The 18,417-nt window shown below is 44.8% G+C and overlaps 1 protein-coding gene across 5 annotated transcripts in view; it reads left to right on the forward strand.

The window, feature by feature from the left end:
- Nucleotides 1–18,417, forward strand: part of NR5A2 (nuclear receptor subfamily 5 group A member 2) — a 139,165-nt gene that overhangs the window by 8,884 nt on the left and 111,864 nt on the right. Inside the window, exons 2-5 of one of the 5 annotated variants that reach the window (XM_047705486.1) lie at nt 3,058–3,195; nt 7,207–7,325; nt 8,882–9,023; nt 11,516–12,162. In XM_047705486.1, coding sequence (XP_047561442.1) covers nt 3,058–3,195; nt 7,207–7,325; nt 8,882–9,023; nt 11,516–12,162 — 1,046 coding nt within the window. Of the gene's footprint in view, nt 1–3,057; nt 3,196–5,782; nt 6,188–6,279; nt 6,472–7,206; nt 7,326–8,881; nt 9,024–11,515; nt 12,163–18,417 lie in introns of those variants that run through there. The other 4 variants (XM_047705488.1, XM_047705489.1, XM_047705490.1 and 1 more) reach the window with 4 other exon arrangements.

Genomic DNA, 18,417 nt, shown 5'->3' on the forward strand with positions numbered 1-18,417 from the left:
AAAACGCCTGGGGCCTTTCTGTGATACAACCATGGTTCTTCTTCTTCTTCTTTTTTTTTTTTAAAGGGTGTTTTTTTGAAACCTGATCTCCAGCTCCTGTTTTCCCCTCACCACCTCCTCTGGTTTGGGGAGGAGATAAATGAATGTCAGCTGGCCCTCTGTCACCATCACTACTGGTTTAGGTTGTGTGAGGTGAAGGCAGACTGGCTTGGACTGAAAAGATGCTAGTGTGGTGTAAACAAGCCCTTTTGGGGTTGAAGCTGGGTTATGAATGTGATCACAAAGTTTGCCTTGGCCACATCAGGCTCTACCTCAAGTCCAGGCAAGGAGCAAGGATTTCTCTGTGCTACGAAGTATATGATCTGTCAGACCCTCTCTCTACTTCTTTCAATTCTCCTAACCTCTTCCTAAAGCTCTACCAACCAGAGGACCTTCCCTCTGGATCTGAGAGCTGGAAGGTCCCTCTGAGGACCAAGAGTCTGGAGTTCTCCATAGCAGCCAGCCTGGTGTTTGTAAAGGTGCCACAGAAGTGTCCCTACAAGCCCTTTGATTGTAGTGGAAGGACACTCCTAAATTAATACTTTGTAATAAACTGATTTTCAAAGTTCCATCTGAATCCATATAGCACTGCAAGACTGATTTGAGATTTAATTCCTTTCCTTTTCTGAACTATATATATATATATACATATATATATGTGCACTTATTCACGATGGTATTTAAAACAACTAGTAGTATTGAAAATGGATTGACAGTGTTGCATGATACTATCAGAAATCTGAGCATCTTTTTTTTAAAAAAGGTTTTATTTATTTATTTGTCAGAGAGAGAAGGAGAGCATGCACAGAGGGAGAAGCAGTCTCCCAGCACAAGCAAGGTGCCCAATACGTGACTCGATCCCAGGATGCTGGGATCATGATCCTGAGCTGAAGGGATATGATTAACCGATTAACCTAACCATCTGAGCCACCCAGATATCCCAAAATCTGAGCATCTTTAGGGTCACTAATTTGGGTAACCACAGCCCCCTGCACTTTCCAAACTAATGGACAGTCCCTCTCCCCTCAAGTTTAAACATTTCTATGAAATTTGATGATGCTACAAAACTGAGATTTAAATAACTTAGATTCTGAATGTATATTGAACAAAATGACAAAAAAGAACAGTTTAGAGAGCCAGCAGCCTCTGAATTGCCAGACATGGGTAGGCGATGAACAACCCGTTTCATGTAAAAGTGTAGATTAATCATGGCGATGATTGGAGTGTTTGTCAATTCATCAAATACTGGACTGGGTGGTTTAAATGTGTGATCTCCATGCCATTCAAATAGAATAAATTCAGATCTTTTGAGATTCAAATTCACCCCCTTGTGGGTGGACTCTGATAATTACCCAGTCTCACAGCAGACACTGAATATGAGGCATTTCATATGCAGTCATGAGGCTGGAAAAAATGTTTTTCATCTTGTTGGGATGAGATCTGAAAACTTTGAAGATGTGGCTGGGCTGGTGGCCGAAGAGCTTACATAACAGATGGTTCTTTAAAACTTTATACTGAAGTGCTGGGCCTCTGGGCCTCATGCGGATTGTCCCACCAGAGACACCAGAATGAAAGAGGAAAGCCTAGTACCCTCTTTGCATTCTACTTGCAGACGCAGTTCACTAAAATTTAGTAAGGCTGCCACCAATATAATCTTGGGCTGGAGGGGGTGGTGTGTTTATAACCGAGTGAAGGAACTGGTAGAGAGGGGAAAACAGTGATCGCTGTTTCTCAGATTTCCCCCAAGTGAGTGCACTTGAAGCGGCGTTATGGCTGTCCCTTGGGTGGGCTGGGACGCTCGGCCAGTCCCACACTCCCCGGGCCCACCATGGGACCTTTTCGGGCTGAATGCCGAGGGAGTAAAGGAAGCCAGGAGCCCCTTGAGAGCAGGCCAGCTCTTTAGAGAAGAGCGGTCAACTGAATTCACCATTTCTTTTCTCCTTCGTTTTGTTTAAGTGGGTGTCTAACCCCTCCACCCAGCCCCTGACCCAACACGCTCGTGGAGACACGCATGCACACCCATGCACACCCACACACTCCCGCGTCCCTTCTGGCTTCCCCCCAGCTCGCAGAAATAAATCGCCGACCTAGCCTCGCGTCCCCCGCCACCGCACTCAGACAGAGGTCGCCTCTCACTAGCTGGAGGACCCGGCAGCATTCACATCCCCCGCCCCAGGTCAGGGTGGGGTGGGAGGGGGTTAAGGCGGGGTGGGGAGGTTGGGGCTGGCCTGGGGACTGGAGCATGCGCCTCATCCTCATTGGCTGGCGGTTGGTGTCCGACAGATTCCGGAACCCGCGTTCCCATTCACTGTCATCACCTCTCATCCCAGCCTCCCCCTTACCCCCGTCTTACTTACCTCTCCTCTCCTCCCCGTCTTCCCCCTTTCCTTGCCAGTACAGTCACTCTCGGGGCTGGAAGGACCGCTCTCGGACACGCGGGAGGGGTAAACGAGGCAGGAGAGGGAGGTTGGAACTTCACAACTCCGCACTTGAGATAGTGAGCGCGAGGGAAGCAGAGACTGGGGAAGGGGCGGAGAGGAGAAGTGAGGCGAGAGAGAGAGAGAGAGAGAGAGACCGACCCCTGGCGATTCTGAGCCAGAGGGCGGGTGGAGGGAGGGGTAGAAGTCGCCCGAGCCGTCCGGGAGCAGCGGCTGCAGCGGCACCGCCGCGGCGGCAGCAGCAGCAGCTCCGCGGCCGCCTCCGCTGCCCTCCCGGAGCTCGGCCGCACACGGATCCGCGCCCCGGGCAGCTGCGCCCTCGCCACCGCCGCCGCCTCCGCCCTCGCCGAGCCGAACCAAGGCGCCGGGGCGCAGTCTTCACCGCATCTCTAGCCCGCTATCTCCTCCCAGCGGCTTGGGGAAGGCTCTGGAGTTGCGAGACTGGACGGGGCTCAGGGGTCCTGACCCGCGGCCCCGGGAGGAGGAGGAGGCGCGCTCCTGCGAGCGCGTGGGTGAGCAAGCACCCCAGTCGCCCCTCCCTTTTCCCCGCCGGAGTTGAATCTGTGCTGCGGGTGTCCAGGTGCTGGGCTTCCGGACGGACACGGACCCCCTATCCCCGTCCGCGGCCGCCCTGTCATGCTGCCCAAAGTGGAGACGGAAGCCCTGGGACTGGCTCGATCGCATGGGGAACAGGGGCAGATGCCGGAAAACATGCAAGGTAAGGAGACGCTGCGCGGCGCTCCGGCTCCCGCCGCCACGCCACCCCCGGGCTCGCCCTGCGGGCTTCAGTTGCCCACCCCCTCGCGGCCGCTGGGCTGTGGGGCAGCGCGCGGGCGACAGGCCCCCACCCCAGGGACGGGCATAAAAGTTTATGGTTCTTGAACAATGCGGGGCGGAGGTTTTCCAAGCAATGCCTAATTGGCCGCTTCTAATTAAGAAAAGAGAGGCTTCGAGCTCTATGGCAACCCGAGGAGGGGGCACAGCTTCAGGCTAAAGATACTTAAGAATAGTATGATCCTTCTCAGAAATGGAGTGCCTCACTGGAAACCGGAGCAGGTTCTCGGTCATTGAATCGGTGGGAACTTTAATCAGTGCTCTTGTGTGGAGGGAAAACACCCTGCCTAGCAAAGCCAACTACAGAAAGAGAAGATGACCCCGGAAAAGCTTGTCTTAGCGGCGTTAGAATGCATGTGGGCATCCCCCAAAGCCCATGCGGACCCTTGGAGCCGGCTCTAATTGGGACAGCTTCAGAACTGCGGGCAGAACTGAAGACATCCAAAGTTAGCCCAATCCCATCTTCCGCGCGGATATTGCAGAGTTAGCTGAGGGAGGGGGCAGCCGCGGTTTAGCTTAGCGACTCCGCTTGGGTCCGAGAGCTGGGAGTATGGAAGTCCTGTTTGCTTTCCCAGCCCTTGATTGCTGACCACAACAAAAAAAGCAAACTCTGCTGGCTTTTTTTTTTTTTTTTTTTTTTTTTTTTTTGCCGCGTTCCAAAACAGCGACTCTACATCTGGCTGTTTGAGCCCTTCAGAAGTTTATCGCAGTTGCTCTGGGCCGGGGAGGGAACAATGCTAGGAAAAGTCACCGGTGCTCTTCCATCCTCGCCCCTGCCAGAGCGCAGGATGTGCGGGCAGGCGGGCCTGTGATCCCGGGACGCTTCCTGCCATCCCCTTGAGCGAACTTGAAAGGGCCGGGGAGGTGTTGAGAGCAGAGTCTAAGCAGAGTTTGGGGTTGGTGCACGCCGCGGTGCGGGACAGGCGGCGCGCCTGCAGCACTCGGCCCCGGGGGCCCTGACGTCGCCCGGGTGGGCTGGGGGCAGGGGGGTGGCGGCAAAACGTGCGTTGTACCTGTGGGGTCGCTTACCCTCCATGATCCTGGGGTCCCTCCAAGCCTCCAGGAAGGGCTGTGGAAGTACCCTGGGGGCTGTGGCCCCTGAGACTAACTTGAGGGTTGGCTGCTGGAGGAACCCGGTTGGCCCAAAGAGGCATTCTCGCCGGCGCCTGGGATTCCCGCGAAGGCAGAACGTGGGGGACACCCGCCCCGGGAGCCGGATCTCGGAACCCTCCGCCTCCAGCTGCGGAGAGGGTCTACCCTTTGGGAAAGGAAAGTTTCTGCTGCTCGTTCCGGCGCGCGCGTTTCTGAGACTCGGGAAAAGATACTCAGAGAAACGCTGGATCAAGAAGTAGGGGAGGCAAGAATAAGGGTTCAGGGGGCGGGGGACATGGGAAGGAAATGCCACTGTAATATTTTCCCTGTAAAGTTCGGGAGGGGCGTTCTTGACACGATCTGCTGCCCCAAAGCAGAAAGTTAGCCCTCCGTTGTGCCCAGGGCTCAGGAGAAGCCGCCGGCTGCTCGATCAGCTCCGGGTTCGAAGACAGCGTGGGAAGGGCCAGGGCACTACTTCCCCCTAGGCCATGCGGCCTACACCTCGAGAGGAGCCCTTGGGAACTGGACCCCATTACCACGCTTGCTCTGGTCTCAGCGGGGGACGCGCCCTAGTCGCCCTAGTCCGATCAGAAAGAGGACCCGCCACTGGGTTTCGGGACAGCATAGCGTTTGCAACTTAGGGGGAATTTTTCCGCGTGCCTCTGCGGCCCTAGCTTTACAAGGCCCCGCCGTCCTCTTTACTTTCTTAAGACTGGGTCTTCTCTGCCCTAACGGACTCCGTTCTTCAAACGCCTACTTGAGTACAGCACCTGGGAAACTCTGAAAGGTGCCCCTGTCTTGCACAGAGGCGACTGTCTGCCCACACGGACCCTGTCTTTGTCCAAGAGGGTCTCCACGCCCAGCTCCGGTCTTTTAGGGGTTGGAATCCCGAGGTGGGCACCGAATCCTCCTGCAGACGTTTGCCTCGCAGTGCCTCTTAGGTGCGAAGTTTAGACTTGACTTTGTTGGGAGAGTAAAAACAGTCAAGTACAGTTTTTCCCAAAACACGCCACAAAACAATAGTTACAAGTTTGGGGGAGAGATGGGCTATAAACGAACTTCTCGAACCTTCAGTTCCCCCACACCCTCAGCTTCCCAAAACCTGAGCGCGGACCTCTTAGGGCTGGTACCGGTGGGAGGACTGCGCTCAGCATCTCTTTCCTTCTATTTTACGGAGCCCAGGCGCTAGCCTCTACGGGAACATCATTCACCGGGACCCCACCCACCCCCATCCCCAAACTCTGGCTAACTCACTCGGGTTTAAGCCCCAGAGCTCGGCTCTGTGGCTCGGGAGGAGAGGTCTCAAACTCAGACGGTCGGTGCTCGGCCCTCAGCCTCCAAGTGGTGAAAGTGACCTCACCTCCCCACGGCCCTTTCCGGGGGCCTGCAGAATCCATAAAGAGAAAAAGAACATTATTTTTTAAAAAGAATAAAGAAAAAGAACGAGTCATTGTCGAAGAGGCCGCAGTATGGTGATGGAGTGGCCGGGAACTTTGGGGATGCGGTGGGGGCTCTTTCTCTCTTTCCTTTTTGGTAAACAAATCAGAGGAAACTTCTGTCCGGCCATCGGTTCCCCATCCCCCCCCGCCCCGCCCCCTGCAAATGCCACTGATTAACTTAAACTCGACTCTGCTTTAGTGCGCCTGTAGCCGAGCAAGGGGCGAGAGGCGAGTGCACCCCGGGGTTTCACGGGAAAGTGCCCGCGAGGGTTAGGGTGCCGGGCTGCGCGGACCTGCCCCTTACCGCAGGTACTGCTGCGTCCGCCCTCCGAGACCTGGCCCCGCGCGAGTATCAGGAAGGGACTAGATCAGGTATTATCTGGGGTCTCCTGGCCGCTGTACTTCCTGCGCATGATTTATCCATCTTTTGGCTGCAAAGGCGCCTTCTCGGGGCTGCGTCCGGCGGAAGGCGGTTACTCGATCCCCGCAGTGAGCCGCGCGGACCCACGGCCTGATTTCTGTTTAACTTTAACAGGGCGATCCCGAGGTGTTTATATTTTGCACTGATTATCGGAAACATGTGAAGTTTATCACAGGACTTTAATACTTTGCGACGAAACCAAGCCCTCGTGGGTATCTTTTCCTTTTTCTCTCTCTGCCCGGCGTCCTCCCTCTTCTGCTTCTCTGTTTTTACAGGAGATTTCCAAGGGCGAAGAGATGAAAGTATCCAGAACAGGAGCCCTGTCGATACGGAGCTGAATGTTTCTATTAATCTAACAGATTTGCACGTAGGGAGCAGCAGGCTGTGGTTCAAGTGGGGCTGTTCTGAGAAGCAGGTTTCTGGGGCTTCACGTTCTCCGTCAAGTGTTTGCAAATCGCTGTTGCTCTTCTGCTGAGCGACGTGTACTTACAGCAAACTTGGTTCAGGAGTGGGAGAATGTGTGTACGTGTTCCTCTCTCCTGGGCAAAGGTGACATTTTTGGATCTTAACTTCAGGAAGTTTAAAAAGTTCTAAATTGTTACTTTCTGCAATTCGTGTTTCTGTTCTGACGTGCTGCCTTGCAGTTATGAGCTATGTGTTCAACAGTGGTCTGTTTAAAATTCTTAACAAAAGAAGTTGGAATTCTTTTTAAGTTAAAGTCTTTTTAAGTTAAAAAATAGGAAGTGCACGTTTGTGGAATCCAGAAGATCTTTTACTTTCATTGTTTAAAAATAGTTTTTCAGTACATCTGGAAAAAAAATACTTTTATTTTATATTTTACCTGCGATATTTGCCCACCAGTTACCAAAATGCTTTTCACTGCAGGTTTAAAAACCTACTGAGTGACTTAATTAGCTATGTATATACATTTCTTTTGTTTCAGTGTCTCAGTTTAAAATGGTGAATTACTCCTATGATGAAGATCTTGAAGAGCTCTGTCCAGTGTGTGGGGATAAAGTGTCTGGATACCATTACGGACTCCTCACCTGTGAAAGCTGCAAGGTTTGCTTACGCATTGCTACCTGACAAATAGAAGTTTCAGAACCAAAATAAACCATTGGAGTCCTTTTTAAAGCTAAATTAAGGCTGTCTTTTTTGGACTCAATTAAAAATGAGAGAAAGAATTAGTCTTAGGGAGATGATTCTTTGAAATATGTGTTTGATTTAATTCCAAAGGCAAAAAAATTTATGCTGTTTAGAAAACTTTGCCAGTCTCATGGCTTTAAAATATTTTATTGTAGTAAAGTGATGTATCTGTAGAAAGACTTCTATTTCTAACAGTCCTAAATATTGATTTTGCTTGACTTATATATATTTAAAGCATTGTTGTTCTTGAGAGAGAACATGATAGAGTATTTCCCAAATACATTTTAACTTCAGAGTATTCTGTGCTGCAAGTCTAAGCATTTTTTATCCACAGATAAAAGTCTAAATTCTCAACTGCGTGATTTTATCCTGATTTATTCCAAAAACAATTTTTAAGATTTTTTGAAATTTATATCATAAAGAATCAGAAACCACATCTCAGTTTATAGTAAGTGTGGCTTTTGTAAATAAATTATATAACCTATTTAAATGGAAGAAATTTTAATATGTAAAATGTACTCTATTGTTCCTAATAATCTCAACCATACATCAAGAATTTATCTCAGACTTTTTAAATATATTCCCCGTCAACTTGATACTTATTATTTTTCAACATTTTTTAGAGTAGAAAGCTTAGTTACAAATACTTAAACCACTGCCAGGAAAGCCCTTTCATTCTCTATAACAAAGTAAGATTGTCTCACTTTATGGCTAGTAGAATAAACATAAAGAATATACCATCTTGGTAAAGCTGGTACTGTATTATGAAGCTACAAAATTTGTTTTTGATGAATTCTTTTGGGTGCAGTATAAGAAAAGCACACTGTGCTGAAGTTCAGCTCTCTGCTACACATGCTTTTCTTTTCCATTAGTTTCACCTTTTTTTAAACTGAGTTCCCCAACTTGAATGTATTCCAATGGAATTATGAACACTTCCCCATTTTACTCTATAAATCCTTTTGCTCTTAACTGTCTAGTGCTGACGTTTGTAGAAAATGTGGGGTGTTTTGCTCTTCAGTTTTTCCACTGTTACTTTACCATAGTTTGCCACTAAAATTTTATCAGACTGCTTACAAACCGTGCAGATCTCCATGAGTACCTTATCTGGAATATGGGGTTAATAAGAAAACAGAGCTGCTTTTTCTTTCTTTATTTTATTATTATTATTTTTTAATACTGGTCAATATAGAATGTGTTTTTCTCTGACTGTTGAGATGAAATGATGTGTATCCAAATCTCCCTGAGATATGATATAATTCTAGGAATATAACTCAAATGCTAGAAAAATCTCCACTTTGGCCGGGTGCTGTTTTGGAGGGTTGATCTTGTTAAAATGTGAAACAAACCATAGAACCACGGAAGGGCTCATTGGTTCAACGAAAAGATTTATTGGTGATTTCCTTAAAATGAAACAATGGAAGAGACGGGTGTTAGATTTTTTAATATGCCTCACTATTTTCTCTGTCTTGTAGGGATTTTTTAAGCGAACAGTCCAAAATAATAAAAGGTACACATGTATAGAAAACCAGAACTGCCAAATTGATAAAACACAAAGAAAGCGTTGTCCTTACTGTCGATTTCAAAAATGTCTGAGTGTTGGAATGAAGCTAGAAGGTAAGTTTCTTCTAAAGACTACTCCTGTTAAAACTCTCCAAGGACATAGGATTTAAAATAACACTGTACTTAAAATATGGTAACATTATTTTCCTAGACGTAACACCGTGGACAGTAATGTAAGATCTTTTTTATGTTTTGTCAGCAGAGAAGCCTGAGTATCATTTAAACACGAGGAAAAAAAATTAAATAATCAGAGTTTCCCTCCTCCTACCTTTTTTTAAAGTTTGGGGAGCAGATGGATATGATGTTAAAAAGGCCAGGTTATATGAACACAAGACTACAATGATTCAACTGGGAGCAAGGTTTAAAAATTCGCAAAAATTAAAAAAAAATACTTTTTAGTTTTCAAATCAGGATGCTCTAGTAAAAGTCTGATTTTAATCGTTTAAGTTATTTACTTGTCACAATTGTTATGATTAATTTTGTGACTCCTGAGCAAGAGTTAAAGTTTTAATTGTGCAATGGAGTTACTCGTGTAGAGAGCATCATTTTGATAGTGTGGGAAAGCACATTTCTTTTTTTTTTTTTTTTTTTAAGATAATGACAAAGGCTATGAAATGAAGTTGAAAAGTAGGAAATGTGAAAAATAATGAACTATTAAATCAGTAGCATTGGCTTGACAGGAATAAGATAGTGGTTCCCCAGAAACCAGGTTAGAGTTTATGTTGTGAGAGTGGAGCTGCTACTTAAAACAATGTCCAGATTGGCAGGGAAGAAAGTTAATATGTAGCCGCTGGAGATAGTCTGTAGTTCATGGAGTTTCTGTTTCTTAACCTCCACAGATTAACGCTAGTGAAATTAAAGTAGTAATAAGGGTTATGTGTCACTGTTACATGACAGATACAGGAGTGCATTTTAATTGATCAACGAGGCACAGGCTAGTTGTGTGTAAAACTTTCTTGTTATGGGGCCCTCATACTTGATAAAAATGCTCCAAAGATTTCAAATAAATCTGCTGAGTTGCTAATAGATCTTTTCCAATAGAAGTAGCCACTTTGGTTATCATTAGAACTGTTAACTCTGTATTGTTTTTATTTTATTTATTTTTTAAGATTTTATTTATTACAGAGAGAGCAAGCATGGGCTGGGGGAGGGAAAAGCAGATTCCTTGCTGAGCAGAAAGCCCACCTGGAGCTCAATCCCAGGACCCTGGGTTATGACGTAGGTGAAGGCAGATGCTTAACTGACTGAGCCACCCAAGCGTCCCTCTGTATTGCTGTTAAGAAGAGATTGAGAAAGAAATGCTTACTAATTTCTTTATTATCAATCACTTTATTATTTTTCAAACAGCAAAATATTGTGGGAGATGCATACTGTAGTATGAGACTCAAAAGATAAAATGTCAGAGAGTAAATGTGGGATGCTTGGCTGGCTCAGTTAGTAGAGCACATGACTCTTGATGTCGGGGGTTGGGAGTTCAAGCCTCACGTTGGTCATGGAGCCTGCTTAAAAAAAAAACATAACACACACAAGTTAAATGTTGTGGTTTCATATGATGTCATTTTATTTCTTCTTTTTTTAATGAAAGGAGAAGGTTGCATTTCTTTACCTTAAAAAATATTACTAACTGTAAGTCACTTGTGGGGCATAACCATACTTCTTTAGCAGTGACATGAGAAAGTAAAAAATATTCAATAAATTATCATCCAGATAGAAAATTTGTGCAATATTCTAGATACCTAGCATTCACAATGAATGTTTAATCCTATACTAATCCTAAGATAAAAAGTTCAAAAACTTAACCTCCAGCAATTTCAACATGTCAGAAGCTATCAGGGGTCGCTGGTTTCTGTCTAATGGCCATGGCCACTATGGGCTTGGAGACAACTGCTAACTCACTTATTCCACATGGTCCCAGACTCCACACAGCACTGTGATGGTAGACTGTCTTGACAGCTTCTGAAATGAATTTGCTTAATTATGTCCAGTTCTGCTTAAATTAAAAACAATAATGAGTGGTTATCTGATGTGTGTTCATCAAGTCCAGGTGAAAATAATTTTCAGGAAGAGTATGTACCCTGTCCTTTGCAGCAAATTAGTCAAAACGACTTTGAGGGAGGAAGACACTGTAAGGGAAGATACTCAAAACAATTTAATCGAGAAATGGGTTGATTTTTTAATTTTTTCCTCTTAGCAGTCTGGGTTTCTGCAAAGAGAATTCCGACATAACTGGTGTAATAGAAAGTGATACCCTTTCTTAGCAATCTATAGTATGCCCTGTAGGTAGCAAAAATGACAAAACCCTCACCGTCTATCAAAGGATTACTGTGTCCCTATGCATCCAAAATATTTTTTTGATGACAAACATTTAAAGAGGAAAGAATTTAAAAATGGCTTTTTTTGGTGGTGGAGGGGGTGGGAATCTTTGTGGGCTGTTGTAACGAAAACAGCCACACACCTAACACTAGATACAGAGAATGCTAATAATTTGCATCTTATTTATACCCTTACTCCATTTTTTTTTTTTTTTTTTTTAAATTTCCCCACAGCGGTAAGGGCTGACCGAATGCGCGGGGGAAGGAATAAATTTGGGCCAATGTACAAGAGAGACAGGGCCCTAAAGCAACAGAAAAAAGCCCTCATCCGAGCCAATGGACTTAAGCTAGAAGCCATGTCTCAGGTGATCCAAGCAATGCCCTCTGAGCTCACCATCTCTTCTGCAATTCAGAACATCCATTCTGCCTCTAAAGGCCTACCTCTGAACCACGCTGCCTTGCCTCCTACAGACTATGACCGAAGTCCCTTTGTAACATCCCCCATTAGCATGACAATGCCACCTCACGGCAGCCTGCAAGGTTACCAAACATACAGTCACTTTCCCAGCCGGGCCATCAAGTCCGAGTACCCAGACCCCTACACCAGCTCACCAGAGTCGATCATGGGCTATTCCTACATGGATAGTTACCAGACGAGCTCCCCGGCAAGCATCCCACATCTGATAGTGGAACTTCTGAAGTGCGAGCCCGATGAGCCCCAAGTCCAGGCCAAAATCATGGCCTATTTGCAGCAAGAACAAGCTAACCGAAGCAAGCATGAAAAGCTGAGCACGTTTGGGCTTATGTGCAAAATGGCTGATCAGACCCTTTTCTCCATCGTTGAGTGGGCCAGGAGTAGTATCTTCTTCAGAGAACTTAAGGTATGTCATGAGCTATTACAGCTTAAAATCCTCCTTTCAAGAGAGACCTAACTCTAGTTCCTGATGAATAGATATTCTTGGTGTTGAAAATAGGTTTTCCTTCCTTCTTCGTATGATTTACAGAGTAGAAGAATCTTACGACCTTGACTTCAGGACTTTCGCCCCTTAACGTGATGGGGCTTTATTCTGTGTAGCTCTTAATTTGGGTGGGGGGGTTGGCATTTCATGGAAAGTGTAGGACATTTGTTTTTGTTTATGGTTTTGTTTTTCTGAATAACAGAATGTCTTCACTTACTTCCTTTAACTCAGTTGGTTTATGGCTAGAAAATTTAAGTCAGTGTGAACCAGCATCTTGTGAACGTCTTAAAAATACCAAATAATAAGGCTTTTATCTTACAGTGGTGCTAGTTTAAAAGAAAAAATGCCAGCGTTTAGTTGTGTTTAGACCCTAAAGAATGAAAATAATACCACTGGCTACTAGCGTCAAACAGGTATTTACTACCTGTTTACCTCGACATTAGGTTGGTAAAGCCTTTGTTTTCGGAGCAGATTCCAATAGGATGTTTACTGTCATTGGATGGGGATTGGGCAAATGGTGAGTGCTAGTCCACTTGGCTTGGGTTTAGTTCTCATAATCAGTGTCTGTCGTTGATTTTAATGGATTGGTACATTGTAAACACAGTACGTGTTTGTGTAAGGATCTCTGCTTAACTACATAATTATTTTATTTCCTGAGACTTAAGACTGAATTAATATGGGAGAGTGATATCGAAGTTCGGAATCCAAAAGTAGCTACCAAAGCACTTTTGGGAGTCATTGGTTTCATTCTCTGTTTTAAGAGCAAAGGTGAATCCTGGAATTTGATTTCCCAGTCTGTCTGTTGCAAAATCATTTTCTTCCTTTTACTGTCATGGGGGTAGACATGGCTTCTGAAGGACTGTGGCTTCTGAACACCTAGGACTTTTGGAGGAGGTTGAAAACTCTTTGAGAGAAGGACAGTACCAAGCAGACTTTCAGCGTAAAAGACGGCTGTTGAAAACTGTCTCTTTAGATGGAGCAGGGAATGTGAAAGCTGTGTGCGAATGGGAAATAGTGCTTTTCATAGCAGTCTTTACTGAGCACTGCGATTTCTACAGGGAAACAAAAAAAATGACCTGAGCAGATCCAAAGAAGTTGACAGAACACCACCACCAGGCTGTAAGGACTGTTGATGTATCCAACTCTTGACTCTCTTATCGTTTATCTCTCCATTTAAAGAGGCGAGAAAGTGGAGATAGATCCTAAGTGCAGAGGAGAAGCAGAATGCATTGAGTTAGCACAGTCTGGCCAGGTATTTTCTGGGTATGTAACAACCACTCTGTGATAAAGTGTTTTTCATGAAAAACAAAAACAAAGGAAACTTCCTGGTGTTCTTAAAGTCACAGCTTTGTTCTTCAGATGGCTGGTAAGGTATCTGAATGAAAATGAAAATGATTATTTTTTTAAAGACTTTATTTATTTATTCGACACAGAGAGATCACAAGTAGGCAGAGGCAGGCAGAGAGAGAGGGGGGAAGCAGGCTCCCCTCCAAGCAGAGAGCCCAGCGGGGCTCGATTCCAGGACCCTGAGATCATGACTTAAGCCAAAGACAGAGGTTCAACCCACTGAGCCACCTGGGCACCCCAAAAATGATAATTTTAGATACAACATTAAGAAATTAACAATGAGGAAAGCACGACTGACCTTTGCAGGCAGATGGACTCTCTTGGAGTTAGAGCTTTGTTTACTATGACTTAATAACTGTCTTCGTAGGCAGGATATTAATCTCTAGGCTTAGTTTCCCTGTCGGTTAAATTGTCCCTGTGGTGTTTATGTGCAGGGGTGGCACGGAGGGCATAACAGTACTTTCACTGAAGAGGTTTTGCAAGGAAGAAATGAGACTACGTGGGGAAAATACCTAGGACAGGGAGTCTGGCATATATTTTATATTCAGTAAATTAGTGTTCTTTTAAAATTACGATTACTGTGGTTTTATGACAAGTGTATGCAGGCGTTGCATAATACTATCTGATACTCAGCATAAAAGCAAGAAGTTCTGCTTTCTTCCTAGTTTGACATTGGGAAAAATATTACCTCGTATGTTACAGAGTAGACAGTAGTGCAATTCTATAATAAACAGTCCTAACTACGACTAATTGAGGATATAAAATTTGCCAGACAGTAAGTTGGGTGTACGATGAATACGAAGTTGAGTAAGACGAAAAATACTTCCTCTCAAAGATTTTATAAGACAGTTTCATAGGGGCACCTGGGTGACTCAGTGGGTTAAGCCTCTGCCTTCGGCTCAGGTTATGATGTCAGGGTCCTGAGATGGAGCCTCGCATTGGGCTCTCTCTGCTTGGCAGGGAGCCTGCTTCCCCCTCTCTCTGCCTGCCTCTCTGCCTACTTGTGATCTCTCTGTGTCAAATAAATAAATAAAATCTTAAAAAAAAAAAGACAGTTTCATAAATACCTATTTAAAAAAGACAGCTGAAGTTGCATTTCACAAATCCACAGGGGAAGAAATCATGCATATCATTTACTTGTCAAAAAAGGAAACATTATGAAGGGAATACAGACAGCCACAGGTAGGATTTTAAGAGTGCTGAGAAAGCACTCTTCCTCTCCAGATTACTCTTTTCCTACCCCTGCCGCTAAATTCTGCAAGATTCTTTTATAGGGTGTGCGGCTTCATATTTGCCTAAAACACAAATCCTTTGGGCATGGGGCATATTAAAGCATTATCAGTCATTTATACTATTGTTTAATGTATTTATCAGTCTTTCATAAGAAGATGCTTTGAAAAAAGGAAAAGGAAAGAAAGTACAAACATTGGGGGGTGTGGGCTTGCATTGAAGAGAGTAATTCAATGTAAGCATTTTTCAGAGAAGAAAAAGTGGAATTTAGAATAACTTGGGCAGTTTAAATACAGAGCTAGAAGGTGACTATTCACACTTGGAAGAATTCCTTTTCCTTTTGTTTATAAATTTGTCACAAAATAGAGCAGGATGTTGGAAGCCAACATTGAGACATGGGCATCACCATGTTATTTCTCCAGGACAGTGGCTTTCAAGTTTTTTTTTTTTTTTTTTAATTTAAGATTTTATTTATTTGACAGAGAGAGAGAGATCACAAGTAGGTGGAGAGGCAGGCAGAGAGAGAGAGAGAGAGAGGAGGAAGCAGGCTCCCCACTGAGCAGAGAGCCCGATACGGGGCTCGATCCCAGGACCCTGGGATCATGACCTGAGCTGAAGGCAGAGGCTTTAACCCACTGAGCCACCCAGGTGCCCCGGCTTTCAAGTTTTTAAACTACGACCGGCAGAAAAATTTTATTTTACATTGGAACTTGGTGTTGCAAAGCAGATCTCCCTCTCGCTCGCTCTCTCTTACACACAGGAAACAAACCAGAGTTTGACTGCACATTACATGACCTTCTCCATGCCATGCACTCTAATATTTTCTACTCTGTTCTGCTTTAATCTGATTTACTTCATGTTTTTAAAAATTTCTGGTCATCACCCACTGAATTGATTACAGGACCCACTGATGAGGCGGAACCTGCAGTTCAAGAAACGTTGCTCTGGGGAAGGTTCTGTAAGCCATCCGTTGGGTCTTGCCTACTTGGCATTGTTAAGTGCAAGTCCTGAAAAGTCCTCTTGCCTCTGGAATGGCCTCCAGCACATCCCCGGAGCCTACAGCCCAGTCCTCACCCTATCTTCCTGCAAAAGTTGTAATTTTTAAATAGTCCTTTGGGAAGATCAATCCCCCCCCTTTAAACCTTGTCTTTTTCTTGTTAAGTTCACAACAAATTACCCATCAAGTGATGATGGGGCAGATTGCTTATATCTCTGTGACCCCAAGATGAAAACTCACATATTTGTTTCTAGAGAGTAATAGGATAATAAGGCAGTTTTGCAAATGACCCCTTGCTCACTATCCCAGGACAAGTTACATCCTCTACCATGTATAAAAGGAGAGAAAACAGATTTCATTTGTTTACTGTTTAAGGGAACAGAAGGGCCAGAGGGAATTCGGTGGGTTGTTTTGTTTTTCTACAGGGTCACAAGATGCAAAAAAGATATTCTTGTTTCTGTTCAAAATACTGTAATGAGGAAGAGGAAATTAACAACTCCCAACCTCACAGTTCATGTAATATCTCATAAACGGCAAAAGAAAACAAAGACCGTATACTCATAGAAACTGTGCAATTTCAGAGTTGGAAGAGGATTGGGGAAGAAGGGATGTGGGACTCCTAAATGAGCTGGTTGGTTTTTCTATACACCTGTAAGGGACAGTTCTAATTCCAATCCAGAATACTGGCATGAGAACGATGAAATTAATACTGTGAAACCAGTACCTTTCAAAACCGCACAGGTGCATCAAAAGATATTCCAGGCCTAGAAACCAGATTTTCCAGAGTTCGAAGACATGGTGGAGATCATTTGACCCACCTCTCGCTTTGACAGAAGAAGAAACTGAGGCAGGAGTGGACTTGAGACTTGCTCAGGATGATACAGCTAGCAGATGTCAGAATTGGGACTGGCAGACTCAGGTTCAGAAAAGCAGTACTTTGTACAGACCCCTCCCCACCCCCAAGACACACACACAAATAGGCAGTGTAACCTTTGACTCTGAAAACACAGGTCTTTGCCAGTGAAGCTAAAGCAAATCTCTAGGTTATCAGAAGTCCATCACTACCATCCAATTACCAAATCACTAATAATCAGTGAGACAGATTTTCTCTGAGCCCAGACGACCCCCGGGGAGTGAATGAGTCACTTTAGAAAGCTACAATAATTCTTCCAGGCCACTGGGATCTCATTCAGTAGAGTGGATCTACCAGCTAGCACTTTTGAGCCTTGAAAGCATGTCCAGAACCTTCTTTCATACTTACCCTTCACAGATAGTGGACTCTGCTGGGAAAATCTGGTTCAGCAACAACACATGGGCTGTGCTCAGCAGTTAAAATGGCTAAATACAGTTACATCTTGGGTTCTACTTGATGCCCGGTATGTTCAGCATGGGTTCCGTTTTATGTACATTTGTGAAAAGACAGAGAATACAAGACTGCAGTCAGGTGATAGATGAGCCACTAATTATAAAAGGATTAGAAGTGTTTTCTGAGGTAATGTCCTAAATCCAACACACCTTCTAATCTTCAAACCCAATCTGTCGTATGACAGCCGATACTCTTTGACTTTTTTCCTCTTGTTTTTTTGAAACTAAGAGCAAATTCAGGACTTCCTCCCGCTGCTGAAAGACCTGTCTTTGTGAGTCAAGAAGATTGTATGTTTTCTTTGTTATTTTTCTCTCTTCTGGGTCTTAAATATCTCACAAACACAAGAGCAGTAAGAAACTAATTCCCACTTTGTTGAACAACTAATGAATCTGGAGGATCTATTTGATCTTCTAATGAGACCAGATGTCTTAAGAGGATTCTGGGAATGGATATATAAGAACTCGCCCTCGATGAATGATTCTGATCCATGTAGGAATAAAAAAAAAAATCTAAATTAATCCTGACTGAAACACATAACTAGCATTTCTGTGGAAAATAGGTCTCAGAGACTCAGGGAGTTTGTGCCAAAGGAATTCAGCCATGCCGAAGCCAGTTTCTAAGCGTGGTTTCGACTAAAGCGTGGAGGCTGGGGTAGGATTAAACCTTCCTTTTTTTTCTGGTCCATCATAGAAGCTTTCTTTTCTTTTCTCTTCTTTTCTTTTCTTTTCTTTCTTTCTTTTTTTTTTTTTTCAAAGATTTTATTTATTTATTTGACAGAGATCACAGTAGGCAGAGGGGGTGCGGGAAGCAGGCTCCCTGCTGAGCAGAGAGCCCAAGGCGGGGCTCGATTCCAGGACCCTGAGATCATGACCTGAGCCAAAGGCAGAGACCTTAACCCACTGAGCCACCCAGGCACCCTCATAGAAGCTTTCTGAGCAGAGTTTTATTTATTTGTTTTGAACATTCTAGATCCTTTTTCCCAAGCCTTTGTTCACCTCTCGTAACCAATACAGGTTTCTAGTCTGAGATTAAGCTGGATCTGCCCCATTTTCAAGCTATAGTCTTCAGGAAGCTTACTTAGTCCTTTTCTCTGTGTGTGTGTTGGTGAGGGGCGTGGGGGGGCAGTAGAGAAAGCACCTGCAGAGTGTCTCCCCACATTCCCCTGCTGTCCAGTCCCAGCATTCCCTCCACATGCTCCTGTGGCTTCCCAGAGTTACAGCCAGCTGTGTCATGTACC

The sequence above is a fragment of the Lutra lutra genome, chromosome 15 (assembly GCF_902655055.1).
Source record: "Lutra lutra chromosome 15, mLutLut1.2, whole genome shotgun sequence".
Lineage (NCBI taxonomy): Eukaryota > Metazoa > Chordata > Mammalia > Carnivora > Mustelidae > Lutra > Lutra lutra.